At 48.2% G+C, this 26,593-nt stretch overlaps 2 protein-coding genes across 2 annotated transcripts in view; one reads left to right on the top strand and one right to left on the bottom strand.

The window, feature by feature from the left end:
* POP1 (POP1 ribonuclease P/MRP subunit) overlaps nt 1-10,699 on the top strand; it is a 34,874-nt gene extending 24,175 nt beyond the window's left edge. The window contains exons 14-16 of the mRNA XM_060611002.3: nt 1,162-1,316; nt 6,445-6,786; nt 7,691-10,699. Of these exons, the coding sequence (XP_060466985.2) occupies nt 1,162-1,316; nt 6,445-6,786; nt 7,691-8,345 (1,152 nt within the window). The 3' untranslated portion in view covers nt 8,346-10,699. The remainder of the gene's footprint in view (nt 1-1,161; nt 1,317-6,444; nt 6,787-7,690) is intronic.
* Nucleotides 1-26,593, bottom strand: part of RIDA (reactive intermediate imine deaminase A) — a 113,254-nt gene that overhangs the window by 37,585 nt on the left and 49,076 nt on the right. The window lies entirely within an intron of this gene.

A 26,593-nucleotide genomic window follows, 5' to 3' on the forward strand; every position in this document is an offset into this window, starting at 1 on the left:
AAAATGTTGAAGTTTTTTTTTTTTTTTTTTTAATTGAAGAAATTTGTTACATTTTAAAAGAATTTTGGGGGCACCTGGGTGGCTGAGTCATTTGGGTATCTGACTTCGCCTCAGGTTCAAGCCCCACATTGGGCTCTGTGCTGACAGCTCAGAGCCTGGAGCCTCCTTCAGATTCTGTATCTCCCTCTCTCATTGCCCCTCTCCTGCACACACTCAGTCTCTCTCTCTCCTTCAAAAATAAACATTAAAAAAAGAATTTTTATAATTTTCTAATGTTTACAGATGTATAGAATACATTTTTCATTTTTAAGTGCTGACCATATATTCCTAAGTGCAGCTAAAATTTTTATTAAAATCCAGTGTGTTTTTTTCTTCCAAATAGTTTAAATATTATTTTAAGAGAGTAGAAAAGACATGTACAACTGTTAATTCACACAGGTGATTAATTTTAGCAATTATGCCTAGTACAAGAGATACTCAGTTAATCATTTAAGGATGGGAATATTTCTTGGGCGCCTGACTGGCTCAGTCAGTAGAGCATGCAACTCTTGATTTCAGGGTTGTGAGTTCGAGCCCCATGTTGGGCATGGAGCTTACTTAAAAAAAAAAAAAAAAAAAATGGGAATACTTTAAATAATTTTAATTTTTAAATTATGAAGTGTTTCAAGCATACAAAAAAGTATAAATCCTGATATAGTGAATACCTGTGTACCCTTCACCCACCATCCAACTTACAGATTTATTGGAAGCACTTTCTCTCTTTTCTCTCCAGTTCCATTTCCCACCCTCCTTCTAAAAGAATCACTATTCCTATTTCCAGTGTTTGTCACTACCTTGCCTATTTTTATAGCTTATTAAGCATGCTTGTATCCCAAAATAAAGTAACTATATTTGACATGTTTTTAAACTTTATATATCTCACCATATATATGCTTTTACAACTTAACCATATTCACTCAACATTGAGAGTTTTCCATATTGATGGGTGACGCTCTGTGTCATCATTTTTACTATTGTATAACCCCTTGTAGGATTATCCCACACTTATCCATTCCCTTTTGATGGGCATTTAGGTTGTTTCCCATTTCCCCAAACAAACATTAAGCACTAATTTTACTGTAAGTTGGTACGTTGTTAAGATCTTTTTGACATTTCTTTTAGATCTATCGAGGTGCAAGAGTTGGTGGGTTAAAAGAGGCTGTGGTGCATTCTCAGTATAAAAGATCGCCTGACGTCCCTGGTGATTTCCCAGACTGCCCTGCTGGGGTTCTTTTTGCTGAAGAGCAAGCCAAGGGTCTCCTTGAAAAGTACAAAAGGTAAGAAACCGGCTTCTTTGGTTCCTAATGTCTTAAGAGGAAGGGAAGGGCCTCCTCACTTTGGCCAGTGACATTTGGAATAGCTTCAGTAACTCTTACACTACGTGGAGTTTTCATAGACTTCCTTTAGTTCTTAGTTCACATGACCAAGACATAATTAAGTTAGGATTGTCTCACATCTGGCCCTTCCAGGCTACAGACCCTTCCTTTGGTCATTTGCTGACATTGATGATGGTGCATGCCTAAAACTATGGGCCTGAGTCTCAGACACTTGTTCAAGATTTCCACTACCAGCCCCTGCCCCCTCAAGATAGAATTTGTGTTTTTTTATAACTGGTTATTGAGGTAATAACATATTTATGAAATTAAAAAAAATTTTTTAATGTTTTTCTTTTTTTTTTTTTAATTTTTTTTTTTTTTTTAACGTTTATTTATTTTTGAGACAGAGAGAGACAGAGCATGAACGGGGGAGGGTCAGAGAGAGAGGGAGACACAGAATCCGAAACAGGCTCCAGGCTCTGAGCAGTCAGCACAGAGCCTGACGTGGGGCTTGAACTCACGGACCGCGAGATCATGACCTGAGCCGAAGTCGGACGCTTAACCGACTGAGCCACCCAGGCGCCCCTGTTTTTCTTTATTTTTGAGAGAGAGAGAGACAGATTGTGAGCAGAAGAGGGTCAGAGAGAGAAGGAGACACAGAATCTGAAATAGGCTCCAGGCTCTGAGCTGTCAGCACAGAGCCCGATGTGAGGCTTGAACTCATGAACAGCGAGAGCATGGCCTGAGCCGAAATCATGACCTGGGTCGGATGTCAGATGCTTAACTGACTGAGCGCCCAGGCGCCCCCCATATTTTAAAATTTTATTGAAACTATGGTAATGTGCAAAAATGCTTTGTAAACTGGTGTAGTCCTTCCTTCCAAAGAGATAAGCACTATTTTTGCATTTTTGTATCTATCCATCTAGACTGAGTTTTCTTTTCTTTTTTCTCACTGGGGGAGTGGCCAGTGAGGGGCTTCACCAACCCTTATACTATGAAGTGCATGCTAACTTTGAGAACCTGTATCCTACGACTCTGTGGGCTCCCGGAAACAGAAACTCTCTTGTTTGTTGTGGAATCTGCGACGTCTAGCCAATGCCTGGTGCACAGTGTCCTTAATAGCTTGTATTAGTTGATTGATGAAGGAGTAGAAAGTGGGATGTCGTAGTTCCTTAACCGTGAGCTCAATTATCGTGCTTTCCTGTTCACGCAGCCACAGAGGCAGGCAGTGCCTGGTTTTCAGACTTTGTCAGGGGATAGGTGAATGAGTGAGTGAGTGAAAGCACAGAGACACTTTCCTGGATTGCTGGCTTACAGGCTCTTAGAGGGCAGTAATCATGTAATCTGTGCCTCCTATAATACGTAGCTCTGGACTTCGATGTGTTTGTTAAGTAATCGACAGTAATACTTATTTCTCATCCTTTAGATTTTTTTTCACGCATACAAATTTTTCTTAAGTACAAATATTTTTTTTCTAGAATGTTTAACTTCTTTATTTAGAGAGCACGTGCAGGCTCGAATTGGGGAGGGGCAGAGAGGGATAGAGAGAGAGAGAGAGGGAGAATCTTAAATAGGTTCCATGCTCAGCACAGAGCCCAACTCAGGGCTTGAGCTCATGACCCTGGGATCATGACCTGAGCTGAAATCAAGAGTTCAGTGCTCAACTGACTGAGCCGCTGAGGTGCCTTTGAGGTACAATTAAAACTTTTTTTTAATCTGTATTATTTTTGAGAGAGAGAGAGAGAGACAGAGTGCGAGCAGGGGAGGGGCAGAGACAGCGGGAGATACAGAATCTGAAGCAGGCTCCAGGCTCTGAGCTGTCAGCACAGAGCCTGATGCAGGACTCGAACTCACAAACTGCAAGATCATGACCTGAGCCGAAGTCAGATGCTTGACTCACTGAGCCACCCAGATGCCCCTAGGTATAATTTTTTTTGAAAAGGGATTATAGTATGAATACTATTTGAAAACCTACTTTTTTAATTTAGTAATGTATTACGGATGGTTTTCCCATATCAATAAATGCGACTCTAAACCAAGTGTTGGCAAACTTTTTTCACAAAAGGCCAGATGATAAATATTTTTGGCTTTGTGGGCCTTTTGGTTTCTATGGCAGCCGCTCAGCTCAGCCCTGCATTGTGTTACAAAGGCAACCACACATGATGATGCATAAATGAATGAGCATGGCTGTGTGCCAGTCTCACTCTGTTTACGGACACTCAAGTTTGAATTTCGTGTAATTTCATGTGCCATAAAATATTCTTTTTTTTAAACCATTTCAGAATGTATAAGCTTCTTAGCTCATGGGTCATTTAAAAGCAGACAGCAGCCCAGGTTTGATGTGTGAGTCATAATCTGCCAACCCTTGCTCAAAATACATCTGAACAGTTGCACAGGACTCCAGTGTGGGTGTACTGTAATTTATCAGTGGCCCTTCGGGTTATTTCTGATTTTGTGCTATGTGCTTTTATAAATAGCTTTCCATATACATCTTTACACCTTTGTCCGATTTATTCATTCATTTAATATATGTTTATTTAGAACCTGCTATGTGTCAAACACCTTGTAGGCACTGGGGCTACAGCAGGGGAAGGCAGGCAAGGTCTGTTCCTGCCTCCTGGAGCTTATACTCTTTTTGTTTGTTTTTTTGTTTTAGAGTGAGAGAGAGAACATGCATGCGAGAGCTGGGGAGGGGCAGAGGGCAAAAGAGAGAGAATCTGAAGCAGGCTCCACACTCAGCACAGAGCCCGATGTGGGGCTCGACCCTGGGATCATGACCTGAGCTGAAATTAAGAGTCAGAAGCTCAACTGGACACTCAACTGACTGAGCCACCTAGGCGCCACCCAGACGCCACCCACTGAGCTTATATTCTTTTTTTTTATTTTTTTAAAAAAAAAATTTTTTTTTTAACGTTTATTTATTTTTGAGACAGAGAGAGACAGAGCATGAACGGGGGAGGGTCAGAGAGAGGGAGACATAGAATCGGAAACAGGCTCCAGGCTCCGAGCTGTCAGCACAGAGCCCGACGCGCGGCTCGAACTCACGGACCGCGAGATCGTGACCTGGCTGAAGTCGGACGCTTAACCGACTGAGCCACCCACGTGCCCCACTTGTATTCTTGATGAAAGCACATGTTTCCCTGCTGGTGGGAGGGACCCAGGAGAGCGGAGGGAGGCTAACTTTGCAAGAGCAAAGCTCTTGAGTGGGGAAGAGGGGATGGTGTTCTATAGGGTCAGGCTCAGATCTCATTTTAGCAGGCCTGAAGTCTGGCTCTGAGTGAGACGTGAATACAGATTTAGGTAGACTAGGGCAGACGCTAGTGCAGATTACGTGCTACTCTTCTGATCGTGACCGTCCTCTCAGTGAACAGAGAGGCAAGGGTATCAGCTAGGAATAAGAAGGGACCAGAGGCTGCTGGAGATCTGAGGAGAAAAGAATTGACGTGGACAGTTTTCCAGGAGCATGGAACATAGAACTGGCTGGAGAAGTGTAAGGTAGTCCACTTGAGTTTTGTGTTTACGACAGGACTGTTCAGCACTGCTGTGTCTTCTTCCCCAGTTGTGTTCTGCCCATCAGGGGCTGGTGTGGGGTGGGCGGAGGGTTGGATGTAACCGGATGGGCTTTGCCAGCTGGGGTGGGTGGAGGGTCCACGAACAGGAGAGTTTGAGCTTTAAAAGGAGAGGTGCAGCGCGGTGGTTTACAGTGAGGGGATGTAAATGTACAGTAAACTCTAGTGCTTGACTCGTGGTGGGGAGGGGTAGGTGGGCTGGACTAGGAGTGGGTGTGTGGGCAGCTGATGGGGGACCTGGCTGAGGAGGGAGAGCCAGTGGTTTATCTGATGTCATGTGCTTCAGGGGGCTGGGGTCTTGGGGGGAGGAAGGAGAGGAAGGATGGTCTGTGGGCATCAGGAGGACATCTGCCCCACTCAGGCCCGTGGATGTAAAAACCAAACAGCTGCCTCTGGAGAGGAGCTGGAAGGGAAGAAAGCACTGACCTTAGGCTAAGTCCCACGAATCAGATCTCTGGTTTAAAAAAAAAGATACACATCTCAAGGATTTGTTGTACTATTGACAATTGCTGTTTGTGTTAATTTAGGATTTCATCTGTAGTTAGGAGAGTGCCTGCTTCCCCTTACTCCCAGTAACATAGGATATCACCAACTTTTATTTATTTATTTTTAAAGTTTATTTATGATTTTGAGAGAGAGAGAGTACAAGTGGGGGAGGGACAGAGAGAAAGGGAGAGAGAATTCAAAGCAGGCTCTGCACCCTCAAACTCAGGAACTGTGAGATCATGACCTGACATTTGTGTAAAATGGGTACAAAAAGGAAAGAAATATGTACGTATCTGCACATATGTACAGAAAATGTCTCCAGAAGGGTATGTTAAGAAATGGTACTATCTCTTGTAGGGCAGCTGGTTCATTAATTTCCTTTTAAAGGTCTTCGAGTGAGGCAGGTACCCCAGGAACATTTTTCACCAGCCACAGGTCAAGAGTGAGGGAGAAACTTCACCATCCTTTCTGTTCCTTTAGAACGTAGAATGTTGTAATGTGCAGGGACACCAACTGCACAACTCCAGGGACACCATTCACTTGTAGTCTTTCAAGAACAGCACTCCCTGGAGTTGTGCAGAGGCCACATGGGGCCACTTTGTGGATGCATTACCTTTTGAAATTAAAACTAAAGAGGGATGCCTGGGAGGCTCAGTTGTTTGAGTGTCTGACTCTTGATTTCAGCTCAGGTCATGACCTCACGGTCATGGGATCGAGCTCCACTTCGGGCTCCGTGCTGAGTGTGGAGCCTCCTTAAGATTCTTTCTCTCCCTCTGCTCCTGTCCCCTGCTTGTGTGCTCTCTCCCTCTAAAATAAAAAAATAAATAAATAAAAATAAATAAAATCAAATTAAAACTGAAGAAAACATAAGCTTGGCCAGTAGAGTTGGTGGTTATTCTTTACTGTATTTCTTGGAAAACATTTTTTTTGTATGTTTGTGTTTTAAATAGAGATGTAGTACAAGTGGCCATAATTATTTTAATGGTCCAATCCTAAATTGTTCAAAATTGGTTCTCCACCTTGATTTTCACCAGGCGCCCTCCTGCAAAACGGCCCAACTATGTTAAGCTTGGCACTCTGGCACCTTTCTGCTATCCCTGGGAGCAGTTAACTCAAGAGTGGGAATCAAGAGTCCAGGCCCAAGAGAAATCACCTGTAGCTTCCTCTCCACGTGGCAAGGAGAGTAACTTGAAAAGAGAGAAGGTGCCTTGTACCCCCATGCCTGAAAAATCCGATCAGCTGTCTGATGAAGTGGGCATGTCTCTGATCAGCCCCAGCGAGCCCAGAGAAGTGATGGACACAGAGTGTCCAGCCCAGATGGGGACTGAGTGGGTAACAGGACCAGCTGCCACCAGCAGTCTCCTCTGCGTTCTTAGGTAAGTGCACACGACTTCTGGATGTGTTCTAGGTTGTCTGTTTTAATACTGACCGGGCTACAGGATGTAAACGTTATCTTTGTTCCTTTATGCAAAGCCCAAGGGAATGCATGGACTTTCTGGAGGGGAAAGCCAGTCCTCCAGTGTCCATAGAGGGCTCAGGGAAATAGCTGAGTCACATTTGATTTGGGGCATGATACTAACTGACCAAATGATTTAAAGTATTGTCATCCATAGACATAAACCAAGGCAGTTGTTCCCTGTGACCTGTTTCATTGGTTTTTGCTTAGAAAGCAGTACCCTCGTGACTGTGACCTTCAGTAATGAGGAACCTCTCGAAGCTCTGAGCAAGTGTTCTTTTCTTAAATCACTGAATTAGATTTTTTCTAGTTCCTTTTCAGTGATCTGAATTTATGAGCGATTAAGTGCCCATTCATTGGACCATCATCACGTTGAAGAGGCTACCGTACAAGACATGTTCCTGCTGTAGCCTATTAGACTGTGCTTAAGTTACCTTCTAGTCTGTGCTCATATTTTTAATAAGTGCCCACCTCTCTTGCCTTATATTTATTTTTTATACAGTAACCTTAGATTTCATATCCTTCATTCCCTGTAACTATCTCTCTCAGCCTTAGGTTCTGTCTTTCTGTCTTATTTTTTTTCTGCCTTCATCTTCTTAAACCTTTAATCCTTCAGTGTCTAAGAATAGTAGTCACATAAAAACAAAAATATCATTACAGAAGTGTATTAATGTCTGTTTTTAATTTTTTAAAAATTAGTTTTGATCCTTTCCCACGTAGAGTATTAAAAAAGTCAAATTAACTCTAGCAGTGCCCAATCTTCTAATTGCATGTTTTCTCCTCAAACAAAATATCCTCAAACGTGTGTCTCTAATTCCATATAGGAGTAGAAAATCACTGAAGCAGCTGTCAGCCTGGTGTGGGCCCAGTTCTGGACCCCGTTGGGCAGCCCAGCGAGCTCCCAGCAGCGGGCAGCAAGCATTGACCAGAGAGGCCTGCCTGTCCATCTTGGACCATTTCCCCAGGGCCCTGGTATGGGTCAGCCTGTCCCTGCTGGGGAAGGGCAGCCCCGAGCCGCACACCATGATCTGTGTTCCAGCCAAGGAGGATTTCCTCCAGCTCAGTCAGGATCGGCTGTACTGTGGGCCCCACGAATCCAAGCACAGTGACCCATTCAAGAGCAAGATCCGGAAACAGAAAGAGAAGAAGAAAATAGAGAAGAGGCAGAACCGAGGGTGCACTGTGTCTGAGGGTCCGGCCGGGGCATACCCTGCGGCTGGGCACCACACTCTGACCCTGGGCTTGTGGTCAGGCCCTCTCCCGGATGTGACTTCTCATTGCTCCAGAGTTCTCCTTGGCTTTGTCACCCAGGGAGATTTCTCCATGGCCGTGGGCTGTGGAGAAGCCCTGGGGTTTGTTAGCTTGACGGGTCTGCTGGATATGCTGTCCGGCCAGCCAGCCGCAGAGAGGGGCCTAGTGTTGCTGAGGGCCCCTGCCTCTTTGCAGTATCGGTTTGCGAGAATTGCCGTGGAGGTGTGAATGCTGGTTTACGTCCTTGCAGGGCGTAGATGTTAACTGTTTGCCAAGTCCCACCACTGGAGAGCTTTGTTTTTGCCATGTTCTGTTTTAAAATACCACGTGAAATGCCTTGGAGACCAGAATAAAAGAATTCTGTATTATGCATGTGATGAAATACTGACATCATTCCATTATTCCAAGATCATTGGTCTCCATCTTTCCCTGCCCTTGCTCAACACTTTAAAATTATTTGCCACATAGCTTTTATATTTTGGTTTCTTGGTCTGCATAATACTTGCTGAAAATAATCAGAAGCTCTCCGTTTTCTTGTTCCTTTTTTATAAGGAACAAAGGGCTGTCAAGTCTGTTTGAAAAGCCTTATAGATGTGTGATAAGCAACAGTGGTTGTTTAATGACTTGATTGCTGCAGAAGAGGAAAAGGCTCTGAACATCTGGCCTCTGTGCATGAAATAGGGTTCCCCCGTCTGGACCATGTTCAATTCCATACTGGAACCCACATGCCTAACGCTTTACACCATGCAGACGGAAATTGTGGAAAATTTATTGCTGCCCATTTTCAGGCAGGCTCGGTGTATGGCAGAGGTGTTGGGGTGGAATCTGAATGGGGTGCTGATCTTTAGGACCCTTTGTCCTCTTTGCTGTTGAACAACGCATGATTCTAGGAGTTTCTGGATTTTTCTGTGCTTTTTGTTTTTGCAAAGAATTTCTCAAAAACACCGTAAAGGATGGTTTCTCAAAATATGTTCTATGAAATGTGTTATCTAAAAAAAAAAAAAGATTCCGAGGTCAGATTGATTTGGGAAACTCTGGATTAAACCCAGTTAAGCAATTTCTTTTTAAAGGATTTCTAGAACCTTCCATGTGATAATGCACATTGTGCCTCTCCAGGAAGTGGATAACAGCTTACAGTGTTTTCTAAATCTCTTTGATGCCAAACTTCGTTTTGCAAGGAGCACTTTGTAGGACCAGTGTTTTTAGGAACACACTTTGGGGAATGTGGCTGTATACTGCAGCACTCTGCAAGGTAATGACTTTTCTTTTTGATGTTTATTTATTTTTGTGAGAGAGACAGAGTGCAAGTGGGGGAGGGGCAGAGAGAGAGGCAGACACAGAATCTGAAGCGGGCTCCAAGCTCCGAGCTGCCAGCACAGAGCCCGACGTGGGGCTCGAACCCACGAACCACGAGATCGTGACCTGAGCTGAAGTTGGATGCTTAACTGACTGAGCCACCCAGGCGTCCCTGCAAGGTGATGATTAAAATAACAAGCTGCTTTTAGACACTCATGCAGTCATGATATGTCCACCGGACGTTTGAGCAGGGTGTGAAGGTCTCATCTTGTCCCACAGGAAGAGTAGAGTCATTGCTTTTTTCACTTGTGGAGAAAGTAGGTGCTCATTCACTTTTAGTATCCACGTGTATGTCACACCGTCAGACCCTTGTCTTCCGACCACGCATTTCTAGCAGAGTTTGAGTGTGGTTTGTTTTTTTAACTTAAATGTACAGTTAAGCATTATTTCATGTAAATGCGTTGGGTTTTTGCAGTAGCATTTGGTATAAATGCCTTTGGGGGTGATGAGTTGGGGAGAGAGACAGCAAGTGTTACAGTAGCTAATGAAATGTCTGATGTTTCTCCTCTCGCCATGCCTCTGGATGTATTTGTATCCAACCCAAATGAGACTGAAAAAAATAGTGTAACTTAGGGGTGTCTGTAAACAGAATAAATTAAAGTGTCACCTGATGTTCCATTGTGAACGTTTATTGGACCATTCCTCAATTTGTTTTCTAGGCTCTGAGCCACTTCATCTGTGGCTTAGCTCTCTGGATGACAGAAGTCTGAGCGTGCTGTGAATCACCTGACCTCATTCTGTGCAGCACCCTGCCTGGGGCCTGCTGCCTGCGTCATGAACAGGGCAGTTAACTCTGTTTTGTGGTAGAAGGTCAAAGAACTAGGTGCTGAAAGGATAGACTAGCATTTCCCAAAATCTGTTCGTGGGAGCTCTGGCCCCTGGAGATGTTTCCTGGAAAAATGTGATGGCTAAATAAATTGGGGAAAAGCTGTATTCCGTATTCTCCTATTGAAGATTCACCATGAATGAGTGTACTCAAGGCCCTGCAGATACCTGCAGGAAGGAAACTCTTTCACAGACCCGCCCCCCCTTTTTGGTTTTTTTTTTTATACCTATTGTCCAGAGAAGACTAGTTTCATAGATTATAGTTTGCAAAACACTGATAAAATATGCACATATTCAGTGAAGGATGCATTTCTTCTATGAAAAGACATAGGAATGGTCTTATTCTCTACAACAGTAGAATGAATAAACATGTTTATTTTGATCCTACGAGTGCTACAGAGCTACCAAGAAAGTAGTGTGGCTCCTGGCCTCTTGTCATGGGGGCAGAGTCTTCAGAGTTTGCAAAATCAGGAAGTGTCCTAAAAAGCAGAGTTGTGAGCTGTACGCCTGGAGACCAGCTACTCACTTCCTGAGTTGTGTGAGAAACCACTGATTCTGTAGGATCATGCTCAGCTTTTACATAAGTAATATTTTTACATTAATACATATTCATCATCGAAAACTTAGAAAAAAAAAAGAAAACTTAGAACATGCAGATAAGCAACAACAACAAACTTAAAATCACCTGGATTTTCACCACCCAGATGTAACCACTGTTACCTTTCTGGTACATATCCTTCCAGGCCTTGAGGCGTGTGTCTGTAGTTTTCTTTTCGGTAAAATAAAAGAGCTTCATGGGGCACTTGGATGTCTCAGTTGGCTAAGCGTCTCGATTTTGGCTCAGGTCGTGATCTCACAGTTCGTGAGTTCGACACTTGCATTGGGCTCTGTGCTGACAGTGCAGAGCCTGCTTTGGATTCTCTCTCCCCCTCTGCCCCTCCCCTGCTCGTGCACACCTTTCTCTCAAAAAAAAAAAGCTTTGGTAAATTGCTCATCTGAAATCCTACGTGGTACCTGTGCAGGTTAAGTGCATATTGCCAGTTCCTTATGGAGCTTGTTTAGTGTGACCCTGAATGTTCATACCTTTATTGTAGGTAACTGACCCATCATGCACTCATTGTATTGCTGACTTGGCTGCTGCAAGCCTGGGCGGGGGTGTGGGGGGTGGGGGGGGTGGGATCCTTTCTTCCCAGCCAGGGGGAAGTGAGGTGGGCAGTTGACAGCTGGGTGGACTCTGCTGTGGTTTTAATTGGTCGGGACTGGGCTGCTTAGCAGGTAATAGAAGATAACAAAGACCAGCAACTGCGGGTTACTCAGAGCGCCACCCCCAGTTACACAGCGGTTCTGGCCACTGCCGTTCTCTCCAGAAGTCAGTAGCACGGGTCTCTTTGACAACCGTGGCTTTCAGTCCTGGCTGCACGTTAGAATCACCGGACAGCCCAGGCCTCTTCCTCCAGAAAGCAGTCTCGGGTTGGGCCCAAGCAGTGGTATTTCTTTAAAGCCCCAAGGCTGTTCTGATGTGACTTGGGCTGAGGCTGTGGTGGCAGGACGTCTGGCTCTTTGGAGCCCCTGCACCTTGGGAAGGTGTGAATGAACCTCACCACTCTTGTGCCTTTAGCAGGCCCAGCTCACAGGTCTGTCGACTGCACTGTGAAGCAGCTAGGTGGGAACTTAATGAGAGGGCCGGGTGGCCCTGAGTGGGGACTTCCACCTGGGGAGAAGGCCTGGTTTTGAAAGAGAAAACAACCTGGCTCATTACATGTATAACCTTCACTATTTGGGAGTATAAAATATTTTCTCTGGGTGAGTATCCTTCCAGATCATCAGTTCTCAAACTTGGCTGCACCTGGAATCACTTGGGGAGCTTTCCAAGCCCTGGGGCCTGGGGCCCACCTCCCAGAGATGCTGATTTAACTGGTGAGGGCTGTGACCCAGTGTCTGGGATTCTTAAGAGCTCCCAGAGGTGACTTGGCAGCCAGGGTTGAGAACCAGTTCTAGACTTTTAATATGAGGTTCCAGTGTAATTAGGCAAGGACACAGAAGCCTGTCAGTAACGCGGAACCGTGCAGGGTAGGAGCAGATGTAGGCTGTCTTGAGTGGGGGGCACAGCTAACACTGATGGCCCTGGGTAGGATCCTGCTGGACCTGAGGAAACAGCCAAGTTCACGTAATGGCATCTTCCCTTTCCCGCTTCTTTAAAGTTAAAATTTAACCAGGTACGGTTCTGGAAGAACCGTGCTGACCATCTGCGTGCTTTCACCAAGGAAATGTTTATAAACATAGAACTTTCCTTGTTCTTCCCTCCAATGGCTTGTTTTTTGGTTCCTTGAATAACCAAGCTCTTGGTGACTCCAGGACTTGGATGCCCTGTGCTCTGTGTTCATGGAACGTTCCTTCCCCTCTCCTCCCAGTTTCTGCACCCCTGTCCCCTTTTATCCACCCTTCCAAATCGATTTCATATTTCTCAGAGAGGCTTCCCCCTGCCTACATTATTTTCTATCACAGAAGGGGTTTATTTCTTGATGATACCACAACATTCTTTGGTTGTTTACTTGTTTATTACGCTGTGAGCCTCACGGGGAGACCATGTGTTATTTGATCACTCTTGCACCCCAGGCTCTAGCTGAGCCCCTAACCCGTGCCTTGTATTTAGTATATTTTTGTTGAGTTGCTGCGTTAATCAAAGCATGTTGATAGTAAATTGTAAGATACTGTTTTATCCGAGGCATATGTTGCAATGGACTAAAGAGCCACTAGGTGGTGCCAAGACCTCATGAGAAAGCAGCCTGCTGGGCAAAAACAACTAAAATACAATTCAGTCGTGTATGTCATTGTGTAAAGGGGGGCGGGGGGTAATGAAGTTACAGATCAATCAATATTCTTTCTTTTGGGGCAGATCCATACTCTTAAAATCCTAGTTTGAAAAGTCTCTGTGATTTTTAAAGAGGGTCCTAGATAAGAAACAATTTGCATATCTCAAAAATGAATCCCTTCCACGTTATCCCTGGGAAGTACCCCCCCCCCCCCACCCCATCACAAGCCGAATGCCTCCAATGACAGGGAGCTCATTCCTTCAAGGATGCTCCCTTGGCACCATAAGGTGGTTGAACTCCCCCTTCAGCCCCAGCTTAAGCCTATCTCCCCTCCTCCTGACTTATGTCTGCTGATATTGAGAGCCAGACCTTCTAGGAAGGGAGTTTTGCTTTCTCTTCTCCAGGCTAAACAAGCCTCATTTCTTTAGCTTTCCTTCTTGTTTCCAGCATCTCACGGAGGATCTTAAATTTATTTTTTGGACACAACATAATTTGTTCTATGCACAATCCTGCACAGCTGGGTGATCCTCAGGCAGGGCCGCTGGCTTCAGGGAGTCTCAAATGTTCTGGGTCACCGTGGGCCCTCTCTGAAGTCTCCGGCTTCCTCTTCCCTTGCTCTGCAGGATTCAGCCGCTACTACTTGAGGCATGCGTGAGCTTGGTGTTTCTCAAAAGCAGAGCCTGGAACAGCTTACCTGCGGGGTGTTTATTTTAGGAAGTGACCTAAGGGGACAGAAATGTGGAGACTGGCAGAGTGCAGGAGGAAGGAGTGGAAGCTGATCCAAGCGTGCATCGTTTAGCCGGTTGCCTGTGGGCTTACGCGCCTCTGAATTGTCCACGAGAGAGAAGGCAGTCTTCAGTTCCCAGCTTTCAGTCCTGCTGGTCAAGGGTTGTCCCGGGGAGCGTTCCTTTCCTTGCCCCTCCGGGTTTGTACAGGTGCTAGAATAGCTGAGTCTGCTCTGTGGGCATCCCATGGAAGGCCAGCAAGAAGCCCCTAGGACAGAAACAAGAGGTGCAGCTAAGACAAGGTGCTGTTGGGCCACACCTGTGCCCCGCAGGTTGCTGCAGCTAGAGCTGGACAAGAAGTGTGCCGAGGGAATGTGAGCCGGGAGAAAAGATGTCTAGCCCAGAGCTCTCAGGAGGTGGGGTGGCTATTTCCCATTGTGACTTGTGAGGAGCCAAGAGGGGTGTGTGTGTGTGTGTGTGTATGTGTGTGTGTGCGCGCGTGCGCACACATGCATGGGGAGCGTGGGAGGAAATGTCAGGGGTGCCTGATGAGCACTCTGGAATAAGTACCAGCAGTTGGCATATAGATGTAAAGTTGATCTTGCCAAAGCGGGGCGGGGGAGGGACAGTTACGGTCGGGCTTCTGCGAGCCCTCAGACTGGATCTGGGCAAGGAGCTTGATTCTCCTGTTTGCGGGCACTACCCGGCATGGTTCTGAATATTTGCCACTGTGTGCCTGCAACAGTCATTAGGGCACAAGCCCTGACACTGTTGTCGGGAGATGTTCTGTGGGCTCCTCCAGGGCTGGCTTTCCCAGCATTCTTGCCCAGCGAGGCCTGCAACTTCCTTGTGCTCACCCCCTGCCCACTTCATCACCCCCACTCCCAGCCCTCACCCCCTCATGTTGATCGGTTTCCTCAGTAAAGTGGAGGAGGTTGGGGAATAGTCCTGCCTCTTACAGGGCGGTCCTGAGACCCGCAGCATTAGAAGGGCAGGATCTCAGGCTGCACCCCAGACCTGAAACAGGTCTGCACTTGAATAAGACTGCTAACAGGGATTCGTGGTCACAGAAAAGTTGCAGGAGCAGTGGACTGAGTCTGTGGCTTCCGGACCTGGTGATCATCAAAAGCATCTGGGGAGCTTGCTGAAAGAAATTTCTGAGCGTCTGCGGTATGGCCCCCAAGTCTGTCATTTTTATTAAGCACCCTGCATGATTCCAACACAGACCATTCATGGGATCGGGCTTGAGAATCACCAGGATGGGCATCTTTGGGTTTTTGCCAATCCTGAGATTCTGGTATTTTTGATGCTGACTTTTCACAAATGTGAATGCCACTCTTTCTGGGTGTTAGGCATTCGTAAGGCCTAAATGTTTGCTTGTTTGCTTGTTTTAATAGTGAGACCTAGTTTCTGGTTGCTAAATATTCTGGTTGGGAGCTTGTGTTTCTTCCAGCATTTAAGTAATGTCCGGGTACTTTGCCAGGCCCCGCGAGCTCCCACGACCTCACACTTTGGGGATGCTCCGGTGGCATCTGGGACGGCCCCTCAGCCATTAGGCTCTGGATGGATTTGTCTGAGATGCCAAGACCTGACTCCCTGTTGAGAGATGGAGCCTGAAGCGTCACAGAGAGAGGTCAGAGCGTCTGTTTGCATTTGGTCTCATCCGGCATCTTGGATGGCCCCGAGTCATTCCTGTCCCCCTACATCATGCCCACACAAGCCTGAGTGGTCTCGAGGAAGCACTCCAAGCCTTTGCCCGGGGAGCCGTGGCTCGGGCGTCTGTGGTGGTGCCCCCCCTCACAAGAGGAGAAGAGCCGAGTGGGCTTGGCACTAACTGGCCCTCAGAGCGCCCAGCACTGGGAGGTGAGAGGAGGGAGGTCGAAGCCCTCAGGGCACCCCACCAGGCTGAGAGGCTACAAGAGTCTCCAGACTGAAAAAGATTTCCTCAGAAGGTCTTCCTGGAACTTGGGCTCTCATGCAAAATAATACCTCATGTCATAAAATTCCATGATGCATCATTGTTTTCTGCCTGTCACTAGCCTATAGGGCTGTCCCTTTGGAAAAGTAGGAACTGCTTCTTACCAAGGGCAGAGCTTGGCTCCCCACACAGCTTGGCACTCTTACAAGTGACCATACCTGGGCTGGGTACTCCCTGTCGGGAAGGAAGTGGTGGCCAAAGAGAAGCAGGCCTTCAGTACGGGGACAATGACGGTTGGAATTTGGGGTTTTGTTTTTCCTGGGCAGGCATCATCACAGAGGGCTCTCCCCCTCCCCGCCCTTCCCAGAGGCCAGAGATGAGGCTAGCTGTGGGCTGGGTGTCCGCCGTGTTCCCAGTCTAAATCTGTAGATTCTTCCCTAAGTCAAAGGGGAAGGGACGGTGGGAGGTGGGGGGTGTGGTAACCAAGAGTCAGGCCAAGAGCAGGGGTGGCTAAGGGAGCCCCCAAACCCCAGCATGACACCTCCCTCATCATAGTCATCCATGGTTCCTTAGCCTTTATCTCCCTGAGGTGTGAAAAAAATTGGTTCTACCGGTTTGGCCTGTGGAATGGAGTTTTAGTTCCCAGTTATTTCATTCAGCCATTAGTAATGCTAAAGAGGGAACACTAAGAACCCACCATATACTAGGCTTCATGTGCAATATTCCATTTAGTATTTGCAACCACACTTTTATCATTATCACCATTTTTGCAGACAAGGAAACTGAGGTTTAGAGAGGCTTGATAATTTGCTGGAAAGACACAGAGTCGGGGTTTGGGCATAGATCAGCTGACTTCAAGTCTGAGTTCACAACAGCATGCCATGCGGTCCTTCCACCCATCCCCCATCCATTTGGGCACAACGTGTCTCCTGTTCTGTGCCGGGCACCGGAGGGGTTAGATGCAAACATGAATCAGGCGTGGACTTGTCCTTAAGCACTTCAAGGTCAATGACGTGTTGCTGTGGTGCCATGTGAAGGGTGTTGGGGATTTTGGCTCTTGGTCTGGCATAGGAATCAAGCTTTCTCATCCTGATGTTTTCCTAGGAAAAGATGGTCCTGAGTCCCAGGAGATTTATTTCATTCGCTTTTCTTGCTGTTTAATTTTGCCCTGATATGCTGCTGTTATTTATGACTCCAGCACCACCCAAACCATTCATCTTGCCATCGTTAGGCAGTTATGAAAGGCCTGTGATTACATCTCCCAGTTGGCCTGCTCGTATTTAAAACATCAGCCAAAAGCAAAACATGAAAACACACACACACACACACACAGCCACCCCTTCACCTAGAAAGAAGTGGGTACACTATGCAGCATTCTTTTTCTGAATCCAGAGAGGTCGTCACCAAGCATTGGCCTCTCCTCCCGCTCTGCCCCGTGTTGGTCTCCAAAGCCTCTGCTCATTTAACTTTTTGAATGTTGCCCATAAATCAGCGGGCCTGGCTCCCCAGCCTGCATCACTCTGAGCCTGCTGCTCCCTCGGCGGCTCGTGTGGGCCTCCTTGGGCAGTTACTCAGTCCCGGCAAGGATTAATGTTAATCTCCCGTTCATGTGATTGAGTCAAGAGTTATTCTTTCCATCTGTCACCCCCTAGGCCAGAGTTCTATGTCCTTGCTTCCTCCTTCCCGGAGGTTTCTGAAGGCAAATGGTGGCACCCTGCCCATGGACGTCGCAGGGTGAACGTTGGGCTGCTTTCCTACAGGGCGCCTGGATGAGGCACAGACTTGAGTGATGCGGTGAGAGATGAGGGGCCCTGAGCAGGCAGGTGCCTTCTTCGACGCCCCCCCCCCCCCCCCCCCCCCCCGCCCAATGCTGCTGAGAAGGAAGATCCCCTAGTCACACAGCTGCCCCGTAGCAGAGCTGGGACCAAGAACCCAGGTCTCCTGACGGGGCCAGGTGCTTTCAAGACCAACTTTTGAATACGGATTTTTTTCCGGACGAGTCTCAAATCCCTGAAGGAAGAGAGCACGTTGCCATGCTGGATTCAAGTTCTGCATCTCCTCTTTCTTCCTTGCAGCCATCCCAACTTTTCTTCAGCGGTTCTGCCCTGCGCGTTTCTCCTCTCAAGGTGCCACCTAGAATGCTTCCTTCAACTCCTGTCACTTCTTGGCTGAAAGGCAACGGGCAGGTCCTTAAGCAAACTCAGTGTTCTTGTCAATAAAAATGGAAATACAATTGTTACCTACCTTGCTCTCTTTTTTTAAAGTTTATTTATTTATTTTGAGAGAGAGTGAGAGAGCATGTGAGTGGGAGAGAGAGAGGGAGAGAGAGAGAATCCCAAGCAGGCTTTGCCGGCACGGGACTCAAACTCACAAACCGTGAGATCATGACCTGAGCTGAAACCAAGAATCATGCGTAACTGATTGAGCCACCCAGGCACCCCTCTACCTCGTTATCTTGAAGTGAGACTCAGAGGAGCCATAGAAGCCCAAGTGTCTTATTGAGCACTTGCTGTGTACCTCTCACAGAGCCTTGGCTTATTTGGCATGGATTATATCTTTAGATCCTCGTGGCGATTCTATGAGTTTTATCATCCCCATTTTATAGAGAGGGAGACTGAGGTTCAGTGAGGTGAGGGAACTGCCAGGGTCACGCCACTCGTTGGGATCAAACCCACATCTGTCAGCGTCCTTACCCAACATGCTCTTTGGTGAGGGTTCGCCACACCCTGTCTTTGTCCCTGTGTCTCACATACCATTTGGGTTCTCACAGCGACTCCTTCTTCAGTGTCTTGGAAAACAGGGCTTAAGCTATCAAGATCAAAATAACCGTGGTCAAAGCAGTGCCTATCCAATTTCAGGGACTTCACAGGGGAAGAGAGTGGGCCTGAGGATGACCGGCCCAGGACCCGGGTTTTCCTAACTGTGGGCAGGAGAGGATGACGCAGCGACAGGGACCCGGGGCGCTTCTCCGTCCGTGCAGTTCCCAGGCATGGCCGCGGGGTGGCGCCGTGGACCGACACAGGCGCCCCCATAGGTCTCAGAGAGGAGCCTCAGTTCAGTGCCAGGACTGCTTGGGATGGAGGGACTTTGGGGGACCCAAAAAAGCATCAAGGGAGAGGCGTTCGGTTTTGTTGCTCAGTGCTGCAGCCTGAGAACTGGCCGAGCTCTATGTTCCTTTGGATTCAACGGGTGCTTGTGGAGTTCTATATGCAGACCGGGCCCCCGGCCTTGGGGACCCCAGGGACATGCATGACCAGGTCTATCTTTGTCCCCTCGGAGCACGCGGTCTCTTTGGGAAGGCAGAGGAGGACAATGTCGCTCCCTTCAGAATGAATACAAAGAAAGGACCGTTTGTCATGGCCTTAAAAAAGAATGAAAACTTGTGTTTTCTTTTCCAAGACCAAAAAAACTTCATTCTCTCCCTCATCCACCCCTGGCTGCTCACTGAGGGTGGGTCATCCCCAATCGAAAGTGGAGTCTGAGGATCTTAGGACTGAGATGAATGTTCTGGAGACCAGAAAAGGGCCCTTCTTACTAACACAGCTCACCATTTATACCCAACACCCTATCTCACCTGGGGCAGACCCCTGCCTCACTGAACCTGGCAAGCTCTATTTCTTTCTCAAAACACTGCTCATTCTAACCCTTTTCGTGTCACTTTTCCTGATTCCTCCAGAATTAACTACTCTCTCCTCTGTTGTGTCCCCTCCTATAACTGGGCATCTAATCACATTGTGAAAAAGCTGTTTGCACATCTGTCCTGTTAGACTAAAATGTCCCCCGGGGGGCAGAGCTCCTGGACTTGGATCCCCAGCACCTCGTGCAGTCCCAGACAAGCAAGATGCTCATTAGGTACTCGTTCAATTTAATTGAGTTACTTGAGAGAGAAGGCACACAGGCTTCTTAACACTTATTATCTAATTCAATCCACACAACAGCACTATTTGCTTGGTATTATCTGCACTATTTTATTTTTTTATGATTTAATTCTTAATTTTCATTTTTTAATGTTTATATTGAGAGAGAGAGAGAGAGAGAGCAAGCAGGGGAGGAGCAGAGAGAGAGAGGGAATCTGAAGCAGGTTCCAGGCTCTGAGCTGTCAGCACAGAGCCCAAGGCGGGGCTTGAACTCACAAACCGCGAGATTGTGACCTAAGCTGAAGTCCGATGCTCAACTGCCCGAGCCACCCAGGCGCCCCAATAATTATCTGCACTGTTTTATAGATGAGATGATGCTTGCTGCAGCAAGAGATGAACCTTGAAATCTCAACGGCTAAGCACACTCAGCAGTTGTACCTTGCTTCACAGTCTGGTGTGAGTTTGACAGCCTTTTCCCCCTTGAAGCTACTTCATTTAGAATACACTCTCCAAGACCTGGTTTAGTCGGCTCCCGCTCCTATAACAAAGTACCACAGGCGGAGGGAGGAGGGGGGCTTAAACAATAGACGCGCTTTTTTTCCACGGTTCTAGAGGATGGGAAGTCCAAGATCAAGGTGCCAACATATTCCGTCCCTGGTGAGGGTGCTCTTCCTGGCTTGCAGATAGTTGTCTTCTGGCTGTGTCCGCCCATGGAAGAGAGCGAGTGAGCAGGACAGTTCTGGTCTCTCTTTTCTCTTCTTATAAATACACGAATCCCATCTTGTCTCCTCACCTCCCCCTCCAAGACCTCACCTAACCCTTATCACCATCCAAAAGCCCCACCTGCAAATACCATCGCATTAGGGGTTAGGGCTTCAACATAGGAATTTGGAGGGGGGACGCAAATGTTAGGTTCATAACGGCTGCCACCACACAGGCACATGGATTGTCCTGGCCCCCAAGTTAACCTCTGTTCACGATTCAGTGGCCAAAACTAGCCATGTTGTCCCAACATAAAAGCAGGGCTGGCTGAGAAACTTAACACGCATATTGGGTCAAACACTGCCGCAAAACCACACACACGTGTGCTTATATACACATACATCTACACAAATGCACACGCATCCACGTAAAGATACACATACGTGAGTGCACACACCTATGAGTCATGCTCCAACACAAGTACTAAAAATGAAACGCCACCATAGACGCAGAGAGCTTGCACCATACCACGTGTCCAAAAACTAGAGAGAAAGGACGTGTGTAAAACAAATCCGCAGGCTGGGAAATTAAAAGGGCTGTGTTTCTTAAAAAAGATTTTTTCCCCGCACCATTATTTAGCAAAGTATGATGCTTAGGGCTGAAAGCAAAATGCTGCTGTGGAGGAAAGCTCGAAGAGCAGCAGGCAAAAGCAAGGATGACGTGGAGAGATGTTAATGTTCTTTCTGTTTCTGAGGATAATAGTTCTGGAGACAAGCAGTTCTCGGGCGGTTTATAGAGAGCAGCAAGACATAATCTTTGCAAGATTTAGCTTGAGCACCAGAGACAGTTGTTTTATTTCTCGGAACGAGTTTGCATATATATAGAAGCGGGAGAAGCAGGTGGGGGAATACACCTACCGCCTCACCCTCACCGGGCTTTGTGCTGCGCCCTCCTGGGGGAGTTGGCTGACACAGAGGTTCAAAGGAACTTTAGGGAGGTTACTCGATGACATTTTGACATTGCCGAGATTGGAGGTGACACATCTTTGTGGGAATTAAAATATTTGGGCCAATTATAACAATAAACATGCCCTAAAAGGGAAAAGAGAAAAAAAAGCAGAGGTTTTAAGCCCTCGGTGTTGACTGATCTCTCCCACCCTCTTGGGGGAGGCCTGGAGCGAGTGTCTGGGACACAAAGACTTTCTTTCACGCGGGCATTTCTGGCCCCGCTCAGGAGATAATGAGATTCCCTGGGAGCTTTGGATTTCACTCTGACAGTTCGCTCCAGTTTGATCAGCATTCTTGGAGAGACGGCTGGGGTTTGGCACCTGTCTGGGCACTCAGAACACGGAGTCCTCTTGGTTTCTGCCTGCAGGGAGCTTGCAGTTTGGCAAGAAAGACAACACATGCATTTTAATAACTGTAAGACAAAGTGGAAGGTGGGAGACGGTGCTGAAGGGTGTGTGTGTGTGTGTGTGTGTGTGTGGGGAGAGGGGGATTGCGAAGCGATTCCGGGAGTCTTCAGACCAGGCTCAGGAGCATGGGTACAACTCAACCCTCTGACGTGGGAAGAGCACAGGCCCCTGCGCACGGTAGCTCCCGCAAGCACCGCAGGGTGCAGCTGGCTCTCGAAGGCAAGTCCACGGGAAGGGCGGGAAGGAGCTGGAGCCATGCCACGGCGGCTCTGCGTGCTGTGACATTTGACTTCCTGTGACCGTCAGAAGCCCCCACATCAGCACCAGGGCAGTATGGGAAGCTGCATCTTGCAGTTGGGCCGTGGCTAACGGGAGTGGGGAAGGATCAGAGGCCGAGACAACAGTGTGGGGAGGTGGGTGTGGCCTCGGGGACAGGTGCTTGTCCCTGTGGGGTCTGCTCTCCACACCCAGGCAACCGCGGCCAGCGCAGCTGCCTGAACTAGAAGGAGACATCATGATTGTCATCAGTGGCCAGTACCTCCGTCACTGAGTACTTACCTTGCACCAGGAAGCATACGAAGTGCCTTCCACAGGGAGCCTGGAGTCAAGCAGCCTGGATCCAGGGCCCAGCTCCCCACCTCTGCCAACTTCTTAGGCTCAGTTTCCTTATCTGCAAAGCAGAGCAAGTAATGGGAAGTACTGGTTGAGCGCTTACCCTTTGTCCGGCGGTTGGTTTCTGAGCCTGTGCGGTTAGCAGCAAAAGTCTCCTGCCTTGGGCAGCCCTGCTGGGCAGTGATGAGGGCAGTGTGAGATAATGGGGGTGAAGCACTCAGCACTGGGCCTGGCACACAGGGACACCTCCTTGTAAGATACTGTTATGGATGGAATGCATGTTGCCCCACCCCCCCAATTCCTATGTCAAAGCTCTTAACTCTCCCACTCCCCCAACCCCAGTGTGGACATGGGGCCTTTGGGAGGTGGTTAGGCTTAGATGAGGTCATGTGGGTGGGGCCCCCAACATGGGGTTAGTGTCCTTCTAAGAAGAAACCTCAGAGAGCCTGCACTCTCTCCAAGCTTGCACAGAGAAGAGGTCATGTGAGCACATGGTGAGATGACAGCCACCTATGAGCCAAGAGGACAGGCCTCAGAATGACAGCTCCCTTACTGACACCTTGATTTGGGACGTCTCGTCTCCAGAACCATACGAAATACATTTCTGTTGTTTAAGTCACCCCGTCTATGGCATTTTGTTATGGCAGTCAGAGCAGACTAAGACAGTCACCTCACTTAATCCTTAAATCCCCAGGTCAGTGCCATTAGACCCATTTTCTAGATGAAAAACTGAGGCAAAGAGCATTTCGGGGGCATGACCTGGGCAATACAGCTGCACAAGCTCCAGTTCTAACCCCGGCTCGGAACCGCACCTCCCTGAGGCAGATGGGAGCGTGGCTGCCAGGGTTCAAGTCTCTTGAGTCCTGACTCTTTGTTGCCCATGACAAGTTCCCTTTCCTCAGCTCAACTCAGGAGTCTCATCTGTGAGAGGAGCACAGTTTGGAAAGGTTAATTATGACAGCAACGTTGAGTACAAGCAAGTGCAGGTTCTCTGTCGGGATCTGAGCCCAGATCCATGAGTTACATGAGAAAGACGCGTGGGTGCTGATAGGGCTTTGCAGGGTGGTTGCTTTCGCTAATCCTTCTACTGCTATTAGCTGTTACATAATAACTGGTTCAGAAAATGGTATGGTGCCTTCTCACAAAAGTAAAAATAGAATTACCACATGAGGGGCGCCTGGGTGTCTCAGGCAAGCGTCTGAGTCTTGATTTCAGCTCAGGTCATGACCTCGAGGTTTGTGAGTTCGAGCCCCACATCGTGCTCTGTGCTGACAGCACGGAACTTGCTGGGGATTCTGTCTGTCTCTCACTCTCTCTCAGAATAAATAAACGTAAAAAAAAAAGAGAATTATCATATGATTCAGCAATGTTATACTTCTGATATAAATCCGAAAGAATTGAAAGCAGATACTTCACTATGAGGGACTCGTATATTCATGTTCACAGCAGCCTTATTGACAACAGCCAAGGCGGAGAAGCAATCCATGGATCAATCAACAGATGAACGGATAAACAAAATGCGGTATATGCATACAATGAGATATTACTCAGCCTTAAAAAAGAAGGAAATTCTGACACACTGCACCATGAATGAACCCCGAGGCCATTTTGCTAAGTGAAATACGTCAGCGCAAAAAGGCAAACACCGTGCAGTGACTGTGACAATTCTCATGGTAAGAACTAGCGTAAACATCCAGCCAGAGAGGCCGGCACTGGGCACTGGGCCTTTGGAAGACTGTCCCCTGGGCGAGGGAGGTTTGCCCAGATGGGACTGAGTGAAGATGCCTACCGAGGTTTGCCTCCCCGGTTCTGGAGGTGACAGGACGGAAAGCCGCCAGCCTGTGGTCCCGCCTGGGCTTCATGTTGGTAAGCGGCAGTGGTGTCTCTTCCTGCTCCCGGCCATCTGCCAGCCCTGTGGTTCCAGGGTCCCCTCCCCGCGACGGCCAGAGAGCCGTGTCCTGCGTGAGTTGGCCAATGTGCTGTTTGGTGGCTGGAGGTTAGAAAACTTGGCTGTGACTTCCTTTGACAGTGCATGAGATGCTCAGCCTTTTCTGCTTATTTCTCCAACTGTACAGGGACTGGGAAAGCTCACTTTGATGCCTCCTCTATGAAGCCCTCCTGGTCTCCCCCACCCCAGACTCCATGCAGCTCTTCCTCTGTGCTACTGTTGGACCTTGATACCCACATGGGAACAGAAGTCACCTGGAACTCTAAACTTGGATGGGAGCATGCAGGAGAGAAGACCCTTGTTCAGCTTTTCCCTCTTTCCTTTGGATCGCACTTCCTTTCCCACGTCTCCCACGCCCCCGCCCCCCCCCATTCACTGTCATGTTTGTTTAGCCTTCCCTTAGACTTTCCCTCATGCCTGGGGAAATAAAACCCAGTTAGAAGTCAGTTTCAATAGGGTAAGAATTGGGTTGACGTGATTTAATTACTGCCTTTCCCAGAGGCCCTTGTGGGCAATGACTGGATGTCACAGAAGACAGGGTGGTGGGGCACCTGGTGACTCGGTTGTGCGTCCGACTCTCGTTTTCAGCTCAGGTTATGATCTCACAGTTTGTCAGTTCAAGCCCTGCATCTGTCAGCACGGAGCCTGCGTGAGATTATCTCTCCCTCTCCCTCTCTGCTCCTCTCCTACTCATACTCCCTACTTCTCTCAAAAAAAAAAAAAAAAAAAGACAGGTCGTAACTGGCTTCCAAGGGAGCTCCCAGGGCACTCACCTCTGGGTATCCCTCTCCACATTGAATTGGGGCTGGCCTGCATGATGAATAGACTATGGTAGAAGTGATGGGGGGTGACTTCCAAGATCAGGTCAAAAAGGCACCGCAGCCTTAGTCCTCGGATCACTTGCTCTGGAGGGATCCATCCGCCATGACATGGGGAGACTCAAGCCGTCAGTCCTGGGGAGAGCCGCATGTGGGCAGGAGCACAGGCCCCACGTCCACAGCCAGCAGCAATTTGCCAGTCACACGTGAGCTATTTTAGAAGTGCATCCTCCAGCCCCGCCACGTCTTCAAATGATGGCTGCCTTCCCTCGTATCCACCTGCAACTTCATGACAGTCCCCTGAGCCAGAAATGCCCACCCAAGCTGTTCTTGAATTCCCGACCCACAGAAATGATTAGAGATAATCAATGGGTATTGGTGTTTATGTCTCTTAAGTTTTGGAAGAACTTGTTATGCAGCATTAGCTAATTAATACACATAGGACTCAAAGGGTAGAATTTCAGACATGAAGACCCTTCCTGTAATTGAACTGCCCACTTCCGCAGTGCAGTCTGGAAGTGTTTTATTTTGTATTTTTAAAAATCTTTTTAGTGTTTATTTTTGACAGAGAGAGAGACAGAGCATGAGCAGGGGAGGGGCAGAGAGAGAGAGGGAGACACAGAATCTGAAACAGGCTCCAGGCTCTGAGCTGTCAGCACAGAGCCTGACGCGGGGCTCGAACCCACAGACCGTGAGATCATGACCTGAGCTGAAGTCGGACGCTCAACCGACTGAGCCACCCAGGCGCCCCTGGGAGTGTTTTAAAGTCACAAGTTCCACGTTGTGGCCCCACCACCAGGCGTCCCGTTCAGCAGCCATGGATTCCCACCCTCATCTGCTGACCTTCAACCCTTCCCTCCTAAGGGGGCCCCAGGAGTATTACACGTGAAGCCCTTGGCTAGGGTTGCAGGGACACAGGGACACAGGGGCTCCCCCGCTCCCATCCCGGACACACGCTCTCCCAGGAGCCATGAGGAGCCTCGCTATTGCTTGTCCACTGGAGCCCCACGTGTGAGCACCAGGCTGGATGCACCTTGGACTCCGGGAGCTGGTGAAGTGCAGGTTCTGTGCAGGAGCAGAGAAGAGGCCATCGTCCCCTGCCTGTGTCGCCTAGGGGAACTGCACAGCCACACTCTTGGGGGCTCCAGGGACCTTAATCTCCCCACCAAGCAGCATCTACGGCTTGCCTCTCAGCTATCTGAAAGCTCACACGCAGAACCTCAGACCTTCCTCTGCTCAGTTTGGCATTCTTTTGCCCAATAGGAACTCTGTCCCACTCCTTCTGACACCAAACGTCCAGATTCTGGCAGGGACTGGAGGTGATGGAGTGCCGTCGACACCAGCAGTGTCTGAGGGCCCGGGCCAGCCAGCCAAATGCCCTGGGATGCTCAGGCGGAGCCACTGGCATTACTGCCCTGAGATCCTGTCCACTCTCCTCTATGCTCATCACACTCCATTTCCCGTGACCGCCTTGCAGCTCCTGGAAGG

Source organism: Panthera onca, chromosome F2 (genome assembly GCF_046562875.1).
Source record: "Panthera onca isolate mPanOnc1 chromosome F2, mPanOnc1 haplotype 2, whole genome shotgun sequence".
Taxonomy (NCBI): Eukaryota; Metazoa; Chordata; class Mammalia; order Carnivora; family Felidae; genus Panthera; species Panthera onca.